The sequence below is a fragment of the Condylura cristata genome, unplaced genomic scaffold (assembly GCF_000260355.1).
Source record: "Condylura cristata isolate star-nosed mole 26May11 unplaced genomic scaffold, ConCri1.0 scaffold00023, whole genome shotgun sequence".
NCBI lineage: Eukaryota > Metazoa > Chordata > Mammalia > Eulipotyphla > Talpidae > Condylura > Condylura cristata.
Window position 1 is genome coordinate 8,923,378 of NW_004567124.1, and position 13,502 is coordinate 8,936,879.

General features: G+C 41.6%; 1 protein-coding gene across 1 annotated transcript in view; it reads right to left on the reverse strand.

Annotated features, from left to right (window-relative positions):
- The window catches only part of TLN2 (talin 2), a 403,979-nt gene that overhangs the window by 67,145 nt on the left and 323,332 nt on the right, over positions 1–13,502 (reverse strand). Inside the window, exons 38-42 of the mRNA XM_004687721.2 lie at positions 9,297–9,437; positions 8,671–8,852; positions 7,483–7,615; positions 4,914–5,015; positions 653–823 (exon numbers count right to left, since the gene is read on the reverse strand). Of these exons, the coding sequence (XP_004687778.1) occupies positions 653–823; positions 4,914–5,015; positions 7,483–7,615; positions 8,671–8,852; positions 9,297–9,437 (729 nt within the window). The remainder of the gene's footprint in view (positions 1–652; positions 824–4,913; positions 5,016–7,482; positions 7,616–8,670; positions 8,853–9,296; positions 9,438–13,502) is intronic.

Consider the following 13,502-nt stretch of genomic DNA (forward strand, 5'->3'; position numbering starts at 1 on the left):
TAAGAGCACACCAGTTGTGCAGGGCACCAGCTGGAAGTACAAACAGCAGGAGAAGCTCCAATTTTCTCTCCAGGTACCAGAACCCGGAGGAAATTAGAGTGCATGATGGTTTTACAAGTAAAACAATCAGTCTGACACAAAGATTACCTCTGAAGAAAATGACATGCTGTCATCGTCTTTGGCCATTTAAAGTTGCTGGGTGACACCTTAGGCCAAATAAATGTTTCACTTGCAAATTGGTAACAAAGATTTTCTTATTAAACTGTTGTCCCCAGTAGTAACACACATGCCACAGTGACCTTGCAGAATGTTTGCTTTGAATTTGAGTACCAGGAATGGAAATGCCATTCACTGTGTTTTGTGCAAACTGTGTGTCAGCACCAGGCAGGAATTACAAGTTTTCTTCCTGTGAGCCAAACATATTATTCATTCCCCAAAAGACATTTGCTACACATTCTATCATGGAAAAAATAACTTAAAACTAAGCTGAATTATATATAGTTCTTGATTTCCTCTTAAAGATCCCTAGGAAGCCAAGTAGATCATTTCCCACAGGAAACCAAATGCCACCCACCAAAAAGTGAAGGGACACATCAAGGCAGAATGAATGACAGCTCCCTAGTGGTCCCACACAAGTCCTTGCCCACTGTACCTTGGGGTTCCCTCCACCTTCTTTGGCTGCGTACAACATCTGTAGGGCAGACTCTGCAAGCGTCTTGGTCTGGTCCAGCACCGTCATCTGTTGCTGATGATCCAGGATCTTGGAGGCGACACCAACTGCAGCTAATATCAGGGGCTCAAAGTAGCTTGCCAGCTGTGTTACCTTTCAAGATGAAAAAAGTCAAAGATGCACCATGTAAACACAGGTGTTTCCATCAGGGCCCTGCTGAGGAAGCCGGACAAGGATGGTGGAGAGGCAGAGTTCAGAGCTCTGCTCCTCCACCCACTCCCACAGTAATGGTGCAGTTTTAGCTGCCCATGATCAGTGGCAATCTGAAACTATTAATTACAACAAGTTACTTTGAGACAGAGACCACATTCATTGAACTTTATAAAAGCATACAGTTATAACTTTCCATTTTATTATTAGCTATTGTTGATAATCTCTTACAATGTTTCATTTATAAATAAAACTTTATCATAGGTATGTTAAATATAGGAAAAAAACAGTATAGTACTATCCTTGGTTTCATGCATCCACTGGGGGTCTTGGAACATATCCCCTGCAGATAAGGGAGATACTGTATACAATATAATATCATGAATTACATGTTACCATGTTATACCAAGTAGTACATACAAGTTCATCAAAATTGACCAGCTGGGCACTAGAGGGCCACCCTTCAAATGCAAGTTACAAATATTTATAAGCACCCCACATGCCAGACTTTCTGGTTAACTGGTTACCATATATATCCTTATCTATTCTCTACAAAACCTGCATGAAGAGGCGAGGACAGGTGAAGTAATGTGCTTAATCTCACGCAGCTGAGATGAGGAGCTAAGCTAGGAAGCAGGAATTCCATTCCAAAGCCAGGTCTCGAACACTGCTACTTTTTTTAAAATTTCATTTCTGCTACAGTTATAATACTGAGTTTTAGAATACTGTCTGTATTTGTTGCCTTGCATATATTATTTAAAATAAAATCAGATATCCAGTGGATGGTGGATATCCAATGGAAGATGGTGTGGAAAAATAAACAGATTGTGGGTAAAGATTCAACTTTGCATATACATATAAAAAGATATGGAAAGACATTTATGCAAATATTCCACAATGTTCTTTGGTAAAGTAAGAAATTGAAAATAAGTATGCTGTCAAATGGGGTAGAATGAATAAATTACAGTTCATTAACAATGAGTTATGGGGGCTTTCCCTGGTGGTGCAGCAGGTTAAAGCACAGCTCCAGAGTTCGATCCCAGCCCCAGAGGTGACCCACATGACCCAGCTGACCTCTCCTGATCCCTCTGCTGCTCTCCTCAGCAGTGTACTTCGTCAGCCTGTTCTGCTCCCCACTCTGTCTCTGGTGAATCCTCTTAGCGCCCCTGCACCTCTGGCTTGTACCCCATTTCTGTATGCATAAATAAATAAATCTTTTTAAAAAATGAGTTATATTTCTATCCACTATGTGTGTGAGTGTGTGTACTTACATGGAGAGATAGCTAATATAAGGGGGAAAAGCTGAACATAAAATTGTGTTTATATGTTTAGAATTCTTTTTGAAAGACAATTGGTACAAGTTAAAATGGAAAAATGTATATGCACTATGATCACAACTATATAAAAAAATCATAGGTAAAAACAAAACAACAAACCATGTAGTTAGGAAAGATGCAGAATGAAAGACATAAAGAAAATATGCCAAGTGCCAGTAGTGGTTATAGAATGATAGATTACACAGATTACAGTAATTTTTCTCTTTTAGTTTTTATATTTTCTATGTGTTTCTCATTAAAAAACTAATAATGACAGAGGATAAGGGAGCACTACTATTACAAGGCATCCAGTATATAATATTTTTACTTTTTGCTGTTCTTGCTTCAGATAACATAATATATTCCCACTCAGAAAATCATACAGATTACATTCTTCATTCCACTCCTCCTTTTGTCTAGCAATTATTAATCGATAAATTAGTCCCATCAAGTGTATGTAAGTTCAGACCTTTAGCCAGCTGATTCCCTTAATGGTTCTTCCCATCACGTGGAGGCAGGGTGAGTGGGGGACTGATGTGAGAAGGCCACTTCACCTGTGCAGTGGCTGTCATCAGGTTAGCAATCAAGCAGGGAAAGGGAGAGGGGTATTTGGGGGGTAGGGTGGTTAGGGGCAACATGAGTTCTAAAATAAAGTTCCTTAGAGCTGACTGTGAGATAAGACTACTAGCAACAAACACACTGTTACTTTTTTTAATCCTTGATTATGGTAATTTTCAAAGCATTTGCACAGGGCTGCTGCTGGCTCATATCACATTTGTAGGAACCCTTCAAGGGGCTCCCAACCTTTTAGGTGGACATGATCGATGCCAGGGCAGACAACCTGGCTGGATTTCAGATCCCACTCCAACAAACACATTTGTTACCACCCAGGCTATACAAACCCAAGGGTGGGGGGCAGCCCTACACATGTGCCCTGAAGCACTGAGATGGCACTCAAGGGAACAGAACACTGGTGGGTCATCAGGGGTGAGGATTCAGGATGGGTCCTCTATGTACTGAAGGAGTCAAAATGTTTGATGCATTCAAATGTCATGTTCTCTAGATAATTTCATCCTTTAAAATTACATTTCGTCAGTGCAACTATATAATATCAAGGGTTGCTGTGTGCTGAGAACTAAGCTGGCACCTGATTTCCTCGAGGTGTGGGTGATGGGGAAAGCAAATTCTGGTTTCTGGAGCCTCCATCACCTTATCAGTTCCTGATTGAGAAATCATGGACTCACTGCTTCCTATAACTGACCTTCACACTCTTCCTCTGTAAATAGCTGTAAACTCATTACGATTTTAGGAGGACTGAATGAGGTACATAAGAACACTCCCACAATGCATGCCATGCAGCTCTCAATGCATGGTCAGAGTCACTTGTCTCAACATACTGTAGGCAAAAGCTTTTAAAGTGATGTGGCTTTTTGCTGCATTTTGTCCACCCCCCACCCCTGTCTGCTTCGAGTGCCGTCCTGGAGCATGGGGACAATGTGCTCCTCAAAACTCAGTCCAGCTCCTCTGGATAAAGGTCCCGAGAACTCCCTTTTACACAGAGAGAACAGTTTAGCCAAAGGACCAAGAGTAAATCTACAACTTAAGTGAGACCAATGAATTATTTTTCTTTCAGTGCCATCCAGGCTTTGGAATTAATGCTCCATACTAACAACCTACCTGTAGACAAAGATCTTTCCCTCCAAAGATGGCTAGAAATTTTCTTAAAAAATTTTAAGCCAGATCAAAAGTGATCACTGGAATGATATCAGGCTCTTCTGCCAAACTCAGTTTCTCCAACCCTGCCTGTGGGTCTGCAGAGCTCCAGCCTTCAGGCCTAACCCCCACCTTCTCAAACTCTCCTCACAGACGGACAAGTCCTTTAACAATTATGAAGGAATTCAGCTGAGAAATGAAATTTGCCACACTTGAAAAGGCAGGGACAAACTGGCCATTTTAAATCTCAAAACCTCTCCTTAGAACCGGTAGGAAACTTAGTAGGCCCTTTAGCTATTTTGTAATTAGAAAAAAGCAAGAATATTGATTTTCTAAATTCATTATCTGCAGATATTTGGGCCATAGATTTCTTGATATGCACAATGATACTGCTGGCTGCACTGATAGATGCTAGGAAACCCCAAAGATTGTTAATTTTGTCCTCTCTTCAGAAGCACAGGCTGCTTCACAAGCTAACTCTCCTTCAAGGATTTGCAAAATGAACTCCAAACAGGCAAAGGCACTATTCATCACTTACATAAATGGATAGGAACTTGCAGCTGAAGGGTTCCTCTGCAGGGGCCACAGAGGATGGCTCTGACTGTCCAGAGTGAAGTTGGAGTATTTGCTTTGCTTCCTCACACATGAATATAGACCATGCGAAAAACCGTGGAAGAACAGCATGCCCCAAACAGGATGAGGCCAGCTCCCAGGGACATCAGACTAGGAATGTCACTTCAGCCTCTGGCTTAGTGAACAGGTAGAGCAACAGATAAATACCTTGTGGCAGACCATAACCAGGAAAATTTTGTTGCCATTTTTGTTTTAACTGCAGGCGAAAATATATTTGGAGGTGATTTCTGGAGAACGGGCCAGAGGAATTGAGCACTATTAATGCTTTAAGTCAGCATTAAATCCAAGTATAATACCTGGCTCTATAAGCAAGTATCAAAAGCACTCCCTCCCTCCCACGCTCTCAGCAGGATACCCTGGGTCCACATTACCTTATGTCCCAACTGAGCTGCTTCTCCTCGAGCTGCTGTGGCAATAGGGTCGATAAGGTGTCCGATTTCCTGGACTACTGATGTCAGCTGCTCCTGCAGAGCCTGATAAGGAGAGAGAGCTGTCAAGTTTACCCCATGATAACTGTCCATGTAGCTGCACTGATTTAAAAAGGCCGTTGGGAAAGACAGGGAAAGCCACAAGAAATGGGCATCAAAATGCCTGGGCAATGCCAAGTGGCTGTTCCCCTTTGCAGGGACCCTCTCTCCCCTGGGCTAGCCCCCACCCCTACCTTCTCTAGGTAATGAATGACAAGAGGCAGCGCCTGGCTCTCAATCATGCCAACCACAGTGACAGCAAATGCTACTGGTATTTTTATTTTGGTTTATTAGCATATTTACTAGAAATGTGGAACAGCCTTAGTTTTTCTTTTTTAAAAGATTTTATCTATTTATGCATACAGAACTGGGTTACAGAACAGAGGTGCAGGGGTAATGAGAGGATTCACCAGAGACAGAGTGGGGGACAGAACAGGCAGATCTACAAAGTACACTGCTGAGGGAGGAAGCAGGTGAGACAGGAGAGGTCTGCTGCCTTATGTGGTTGGGGGTGGGGATCAAACTCAAACTGGCACTGAAGCATCCAGGCTTGGCTTCCCTTCACAGTGCAGTGCTCTAACTCTCTCTGCCACCAGGGAGAGCCACAGCAATAGTTTCTCAAGAAGGAAAGACAACTTTGTCCAGATTTAGAGAGCTAATGGTAGGTGTGTGAGAGAACAGCCAGATCACCATGTCCTCAGAACTAAGACCCTCTTGCAGGGACAGAGAAGGGAGAGGACGTAAATGTTGAGATCAACAATTTGAATGCAGGACTAATTCCCAGAGAGCAGAAAATGGCAGGTGTGAGGCCTACTAAGCTCAGATCCAATTCTTGGTTTACTCTATTTGATGATGTGGATGCAAATATTGAAAGCAGCACCTTCAAGATATTTCTTTCCAGGTTTGACAGATTAATCTCTCCATCTCCAGTAAGTGAATTCATGTTATAAAGAACTACAGCTCATTCAGAGGTGTAGGTCACTAGCTAATAGCAGAAAAGATAATCCTTTGTAGAATCTTTACAGGGACTTTGCTTGATAAGTTTGGATTGATAGTTCAGATGCCTGATTTTCCACACACACACCAGCAAGGATTCCTGACAAAGTGACAATGTTCTGCTCATCAGAAATGACACAAAGGGGCTTTAATACTTTTCCACTGAATAATACTGTACATAGCCTGGTGGTGGGGGCTTTGGGCAGTTTAGTCAATGAAAGGAGCAGCCTAACGTGCCAACTTAGAAACAAAACCCTGTAACAACAACAACAACAACAACAACAAAAAGAAGCGAGAGAAAGAGAGAGATGGAGGCAGCGGGAGAGAAGCCCATATAAACGTCCAAGGACCTTATTTACCCAATCACTTATCTCCCTACTCATAATGTGACCCTAGTTAAGAATTCAAGATATTTCAATGTTTTCGTGTGGATGGTTTGTTAAGTTTGGTTTAAGCAGACAGCACACTCACACAATACAAAGGGAGTGATTTACTTCCCAGGGAGGAAGTCAAGACAGAAAACATGTTTTGAGAGGATGGTAAAAGAATGGGGCACAAAGGGGCTTCCACGGTGTTCCGGTATACTGGTCATCTTTATTTTTTGATCAAATGGAACTGAATTGGTGATAATTCATCATGCGGTAACATGCTTTTGGCAGTAGCATTATACTTTAATAATCAGTTAACAACAATCTGAACATTTTGCACAGAATGAGAATGCTTATTTTTTCTTTTCTTGTAAATGGTAGGGGGAAGAGGGAGGTGTGTGAAGCTGGAATGAAAGAGACAGCTCTATTAATAAAAATGAGCAATATCAACTCTGGGCCCACTGCTTACAGACAGGGGCCAAAGTTCATTGTTGATGAATTCAGTGGCCGTAAGGGAAACATCAGTAAGTAGACCATCCATATTTATTAAGTGCCTTCTGAATGTCAACAGAGAAAAAGAATTAGAGGGTCTTCTGACAGGCCACAGAAAAAAAAGAGGAAAAGTCCATTCTCAACTTTGGAAAAAACAGCACCAGAAGGCTAAGTGACTTGAAATTATAAACAGAATGAAAAAGATCCCCAAATACTACTGAGTAGCTAGGGGTAGAAACCTTTATCTCTGAAAGGAACAAATTTAGTAGTTTAATGTTAGATTTGCTCATTAGTCAAAAGTGCACTGATGAAGCCTACAGAGAAATGTTCCTAATTGCTCTACTGATGTGTTAAACTGAATATGGGAAGCCCACCTTACTGACACATCTTTGACACTGACAATTTTTCCTCAAATTTCAGCCACATTTCAACTCTTGGTTCCAGTAGTGCATGTGGTTCCTTCACCAGAACATCACTCTCTACTCAGCATTTGCCTCACCCCTGCTCGAAACTTTCCAGGAAGTTTGGCAGAGGAATATGGTCCAATGAGGAAACACTGACATCAAAAAACATGCTAGAACCATTTCCCCAGAATTTCCAGAGAGTTCCAAGTGTACCTCCACAGAGATGTCATCCCTTGTGGCCAAGCTCTGGCTGACAGCAGCCAGTGAGGCCTGCTCAATGTCCCGTATGCACCGGTTGATGCCATCGATGGAGTAGTCACACTCCCTCTGTCCAGGGGCCTTGTCCCTGAAAAGGACAAGGGCAAAACAAACACAGGCTCCATGGGAGTCCCTCAACCTGCTCCAGCAGCGGTGGACCAGAAGCCTCTGCCTAGTTTTTACCCAACTCAACCACCTTATTTAAGGAGTGACTGACTCCCTGACACTCGCACTTGGCATTGCCTTTCCACATAGTTTGTACATTTCTTAATTTAACACTTGTACTAACTCTACTTCCTTTTGGTGGAAAGGATCTCAGGTTGATGCCAATCAACTGCAAGTGAAACAATTTGTGTTTGAATGCTGCAATCACTGGCTTCAGTACTGAACTCTTACTTGAAAAAGTGTCAGTGCTATTTCCAGTGCAAACATTTCATATTCACAAAGTCATGGGCTGTGGCAGGAGTTAGAATATTGAATGGATTATCCTTTGTGCAGAAAGCTACCTATGGCCCCAAGTTTCAGAAGCAATTGGAAAACCATGTATATTTCAATACAATGCATGATGGTGCATCCCATCATGGGGGGAATTCACTTTGGTGAACTTTAAAATGTTATATTTACTCAGGAGGCATTTTTTTTAGGCCTTTGCTAATTCTAAGGAGGTAAGAGACAGCAGAGTTACTGTGAAATCTATATATTTTTTGGCTTTTCAAAGTAAATTAACATCAAATCCTGCTAAATAAATAGATATGCTCGCTACCTTAGCTCCTAGGTATAGATAGCACAGTACCAAGGTTACAAGGGCTAGAAGTAGAGCCATCAGAACTGGGGATGACTACACACTGAATTTTCTCATCAGCAAAATGGAAACAATGGCAGTATCCACCTTATAAGGTTGTTGTGATGCTCTAATAAGATACGACAGGTAAAATGCTATGCTTGGGATAGTATCTGGCATAAAATAAATGCTGAAGTTAGTTATTGTTGTAACCAATGCCAGCATATGTCCCAAACAGATGATGAAAAAAATGAAGTTGATCAATGATATTAATATTAACTAATCTTGGTGGTTTCTTCCTCTTCCCTTTTCTTCTTCCCTTTTCAGGGCAGGCACTTAGTGCCTTTGGAGAGGAAACTAACCTGATAGATGTGATAAGACTCTTGATGGAGTCCGACACAGTATGGGAATGCCCAGCAAGCACAGACCAAGTGGGTGGGTCTTTGGGGTTGATAGCCAGCGAGCGTGCAGTGCGGATGAGATATGATGAGCTCTCCAACATGGTCTTGGCTGAGACCAGAATTGGTTCCTGTGCCTGTGAGCCCTGGGATTGAAGAGCAGAGGGGGTTAGGATCAAAGCACACAGACTTAAATGAATGAGTTGGGTGGAACCAACTTTAACAAGCTCTCTCCTTGGGAGGGAAACACAGAGGGCAAGGAGCTATCAAGGTTGGCTCACATAGGGCCTACATGGTGGGAACCTGGCTCCATGTTTGCTCCTTAAATACCATTTTTGAATGTGACACACGCCAAGGAAGAATCAGCCCCAAACCTATGCACAGAGATTGTTCTCTGCATACAAAATTTTTAAAAAGATGTGTACACACTGAGTCTCATTAACTCTGTGCAAATACTATCATCAACATCAGTAATAGTACCTAACATATTGACAGAAAACTTAGAAGTTTTAAGCTGTTCATGCTCATGTAGTGCCACACAGATCCAGGAAAGAACTCCATTTTACCTTTGCTGCAAAGACCCCCCCTACCTCAGAGCTGATCTGGGCAGGAACACTGACAAACTCGGGGTTGGAGGCAAATGCTGTCAGGTTCTCCACAGCTTCGATCAAGGGTGCAGTGGCAATGCGACACTTATTGCGGTTGTCTTCAGAGAAATCCCCATCCAAGGCCTGATGGAAGAAAGTTCAGAGGCCTTATTCCACTGAAAAGCACAAAACAGTCCTGGGCCACCGTAATAGGAGTTGCCCTAGTAGAAAAAGTGTTTTCGTGGTACTAGTAGACATATTTGATGAATTCATAATCAGTAAGAACTGGACTGGGAGATCTCTGCTGTTAAGCAGAGGGACCCAGTTAGTAACTATAAGAAATAAAGTGAACATGTGGCTCACAGGACAGTTGATCTCATGGTCCATCTACTTCCCACTCACACAGGGAAAAATGTAATTCAAGTAGTGCCCTACTCCTCATGCCCTTTGAGCCAGGCTGCCAAACCCTACAGCTGAGTCACTTTCTTACTCACTTGAGACTATAACCCTTAGGCTCTTCACATCCACTGTGACTCTAATAAGATTACTGTCTGTTCCCCAAGACTGTAAAAACACTTTACATTCCAACTTTCTCTAAATTTTTCCTGAAAGTCATTAAATAACTGACATCTAGGTAGGGCTGGCATATCCATCATTCTGAAATGAAGAAACTGAAATCCAATGGAAAGGAATAGATTAGAACTATGCCCAATAATACAGAGCAATCTTAGAAACATAGCATTTAGTTAAAGAGGCTGAACCCAAAAGGGTACCTACAGTATAAGTTGTGCAAAGCACAAAAACAGGTGAACCTAATTTAGAGTATAAGCAAATAGGTTGTCTTTGGGGAAGGTAAGACTGAAAGCATAAAGGAATGGCCATATTGTTTTTCTTGATTTGGGCCTAATTATCTAGGTGCATTCAGCCTGAGAAAATTCAGTGAGCTCCGTACATATAATGTGTTTGCTGTCTATGTTTCTTATGCTCCATTTTGTTTCTTAAATCAATATCAGGTAACAAAGTGACATTGAATGATTAGCCATACTGCCAATGAATGAATGGCCTGGATGGTTGAAAACCAAGTATGTGGCCCCTGATCTCCATCATGCAGCCTCACAAAGGTTAACACTTAGATTCAAAGTTCTCCAGCCCCTGTCTCCATATCTTCAAAACCGAGACTGTGTGAACCAACAGCCTGTGACAGCAATAGCCTCTCACTCCCCGGATACCCAGCCAAGGGCTACATTTGGGAAGGCAGTTAAGTTTGTAAAGAATGCAAATTTCCTTGTTAAATGACCAATTAAACTTTTAATTTAACCACTATGAGCAATATATAAAAGCCAATTTAGACAATTAGTAAACAAAACACCAGAGGCACCAGCATTACGAAACCAAGCAGATCTAAGCTGGGACCATTGCTATTTTTTAGTGAGGCAAGAGGAGGCAGGTATGGTGGGTTGAAAGGCTATTTTTGAATAACAACTACATTCCAAGCAAGCCATGGCAGCTTCGGACAATAATTACATCCATAATGCTAATATTTTCTGAGGAATCCTCGTGAGTCTGGTTAATTCATCATCTTTGCTAACATAGTGCATGGCTTGCCTTTGCTCATACCCTTCCCCACCACTGACCACTATCCTAAATGTCACTGATTCAGCCTTTCTTCCAGGCCAATAGGAAAACCTGTGTGCCTGCAACTCTTTACATTAACTGTTGCTCCTGTCCTTAATGTTGAGTTAGCACCTGTTACCTGCATTGTGTTAGATTCTGGCAATGAAGACTGAAAGGTCTTAGTACTCTAATCTTGTTGCATTATTAACATCATTGATTCCTTGAGATCAGCCCTAGCAGGCTTGTTAGCAATTTGGAGATACGGTAGGAGGCAGGGTGGATGTCACATACCAGGAATGTGGCCTCAGTACAGGCACAACACAAAGCATGCAGATGGCATGAGTGGATGCAGGTGGCCAATCACACCCACTCCATTTGGACATTTGGGATGATCTGACTTCTAGTTCATTGGAAGATACCAAACCTCCATGTGGTGCTTGCTTGTTCTTGTTTTATAACTCTCCACATTCCTCCCACTCCCCTTTCTATCTTCCATAGTCTTCTCAACCTCTTAGTAAGATAAGCACCTGATCAAGCCATCCATCTTTGATTAAACTAATTTCAGCAGGGAAGGTGATAATCCAAGGTAAATCATGAGGAATGGTTTTCTAACTGTACCATTTTATAACTACATCAAAAGAATAAAAGAAATTTAAAAAATTTTGAGCATGGGTCTTAAAAATCACATATCATGTACCCCTTTGGTTGTTCATAGGTCAGCACCTTGAATTACGTGGGATAAAATGCCAAGCTACCATTAGGTTTAGTGCCAAACAGAAATTGTGTAACAATAGTTTTCATTTTTCTGAGATGTTGGAGCATGGCCTTGTCCCTTTCAACAGAGTTGAAGTGACATGAAAAAGTTTCATTATTTTTCATCATCTCCAGAAAGGAAAAACTATTTCCTCCAAAGGAAGCCACTGCACATCAGAAAGGATAGCTTGCATGTGTACTATTTTACTTCTAAATAATGCTTCTACTCGGGGAATCCCTGAGCCATCTAAGTAAATATAAATCTGCCCACTGCTGCAACTTTAAGTAACCTGATAGTTTCCACATAGATATTCTATATATGTGAGCAGTAATGGTGACAGTTAGAATCCACTCAGCCAAACACACAGGCCAAGGGCAATTGTGGCCCATGGGCCACCTTCTCTGAATGTTCTTACTTAGCAAAAATCACAGGAGTTGAGGAGTAACACTATTTGCATGTGATCAGAATCAAAAATTGATAGGTTCTAGTGGTTAGAAGGGGACTTAAAGGTCATTTAATTCTAAATCCCTAATTTTTCCATGAAAAAAACCAAAACATACTTATAGCCAAGTTAAATTTGACTAATGAGAACTGGGTCTTATGTCTTTAGTATACCCTGGAAATGCTTAATCACAGAACCCTGAGCTTCAACTCTGGTTCGAGAGGCAGGGCCACACTCCAATTTCTCACATAAACAAAAGCTGTTGTTGCACAATTTTCACTTGGCACCCAAACTTGAGTGGCTGCACATTTAAAACAACATTCCATCCCACACATCTGATCAAAAAAGGGATAATGAGTCAAGAAGAGAGAAAAGCAGATAACTGTACATGTTGACCAGTTGAGAGAAGGAACTGTTGTTAGGTGTCCATGTGCTTCCAACTTGCCTGGCATTTACAACAAGCCCTAGCAGGAAGCAGGGTACAGATTTTTATTCTTGGTGTGCAGTGCTGAGGGAAGGCTTTAAAGAATGCCATCAGTAGAGACTTAAGATTCCTGGAGATGCATGTACTACTTAGGTGCTCACAGCCAATGTACCTCTCGCTGGGTTCCCCACCTTTCTTTGTGAATTAGGGTGTAGCAGCTGGGATTGAAGCTTAGGTACATTCTCATTGTTCAAAACAGAAAAGCCAGCACTAAAAAGCGTAAAACTTAGAGCAAAATGCAGCTATGAGAACAGAGGTCTTAGGTAGGTAGGGATTTAAATATTCACTTGTTAGGCTATTTGATAGGATTTTAAACCACCCCTTGGACAGCTACTCAGAATAGAGCACAAAGTGCTACAGTGAAATAGCCTTTATAATTGTCTTAGTAGAAAATTAAAACAAAGCTCACTATCTCTGAAAAACCTTGCTAACTGATGGGAAAAATGAAACATTTTTTGACATGGTGAGGGACAAGAGGGGCATTTCTGCTATTCCTGCATTGTAATAGTTTCCCAGGGGGTTGCGGGGAAACGCCCTAGATCTTCTCCACATTCTAATCACCCACTTTCCTCCTCTCATGTTTCTGCACAGGTCTATCTGTTAGACCATCACAAGAGCTCATTTGCTGCAGGGAATTGCAAAGAGGGCCTGACACTGTGAGGAGAATCTGAAAAGAAGGTGAGATCTTAACATAGATGCTTTACATAGAGACAGTCAAGACTTAACACGCAGGAAGGAAAGGGTTCCAAGAATTTCTACAGAATAGTTTCTTCCCTTTGCCACCCCCCTCTCTTGGCCCATCTATAAATACAGTCTGTTTTATAATGATTAGAAAATTGCCAAGTATAATGGAAAGAAGTCCTTTATATAGTAACCAGCAATGTTATTATTTTCAACTCTTGCCGTCTTTTCATA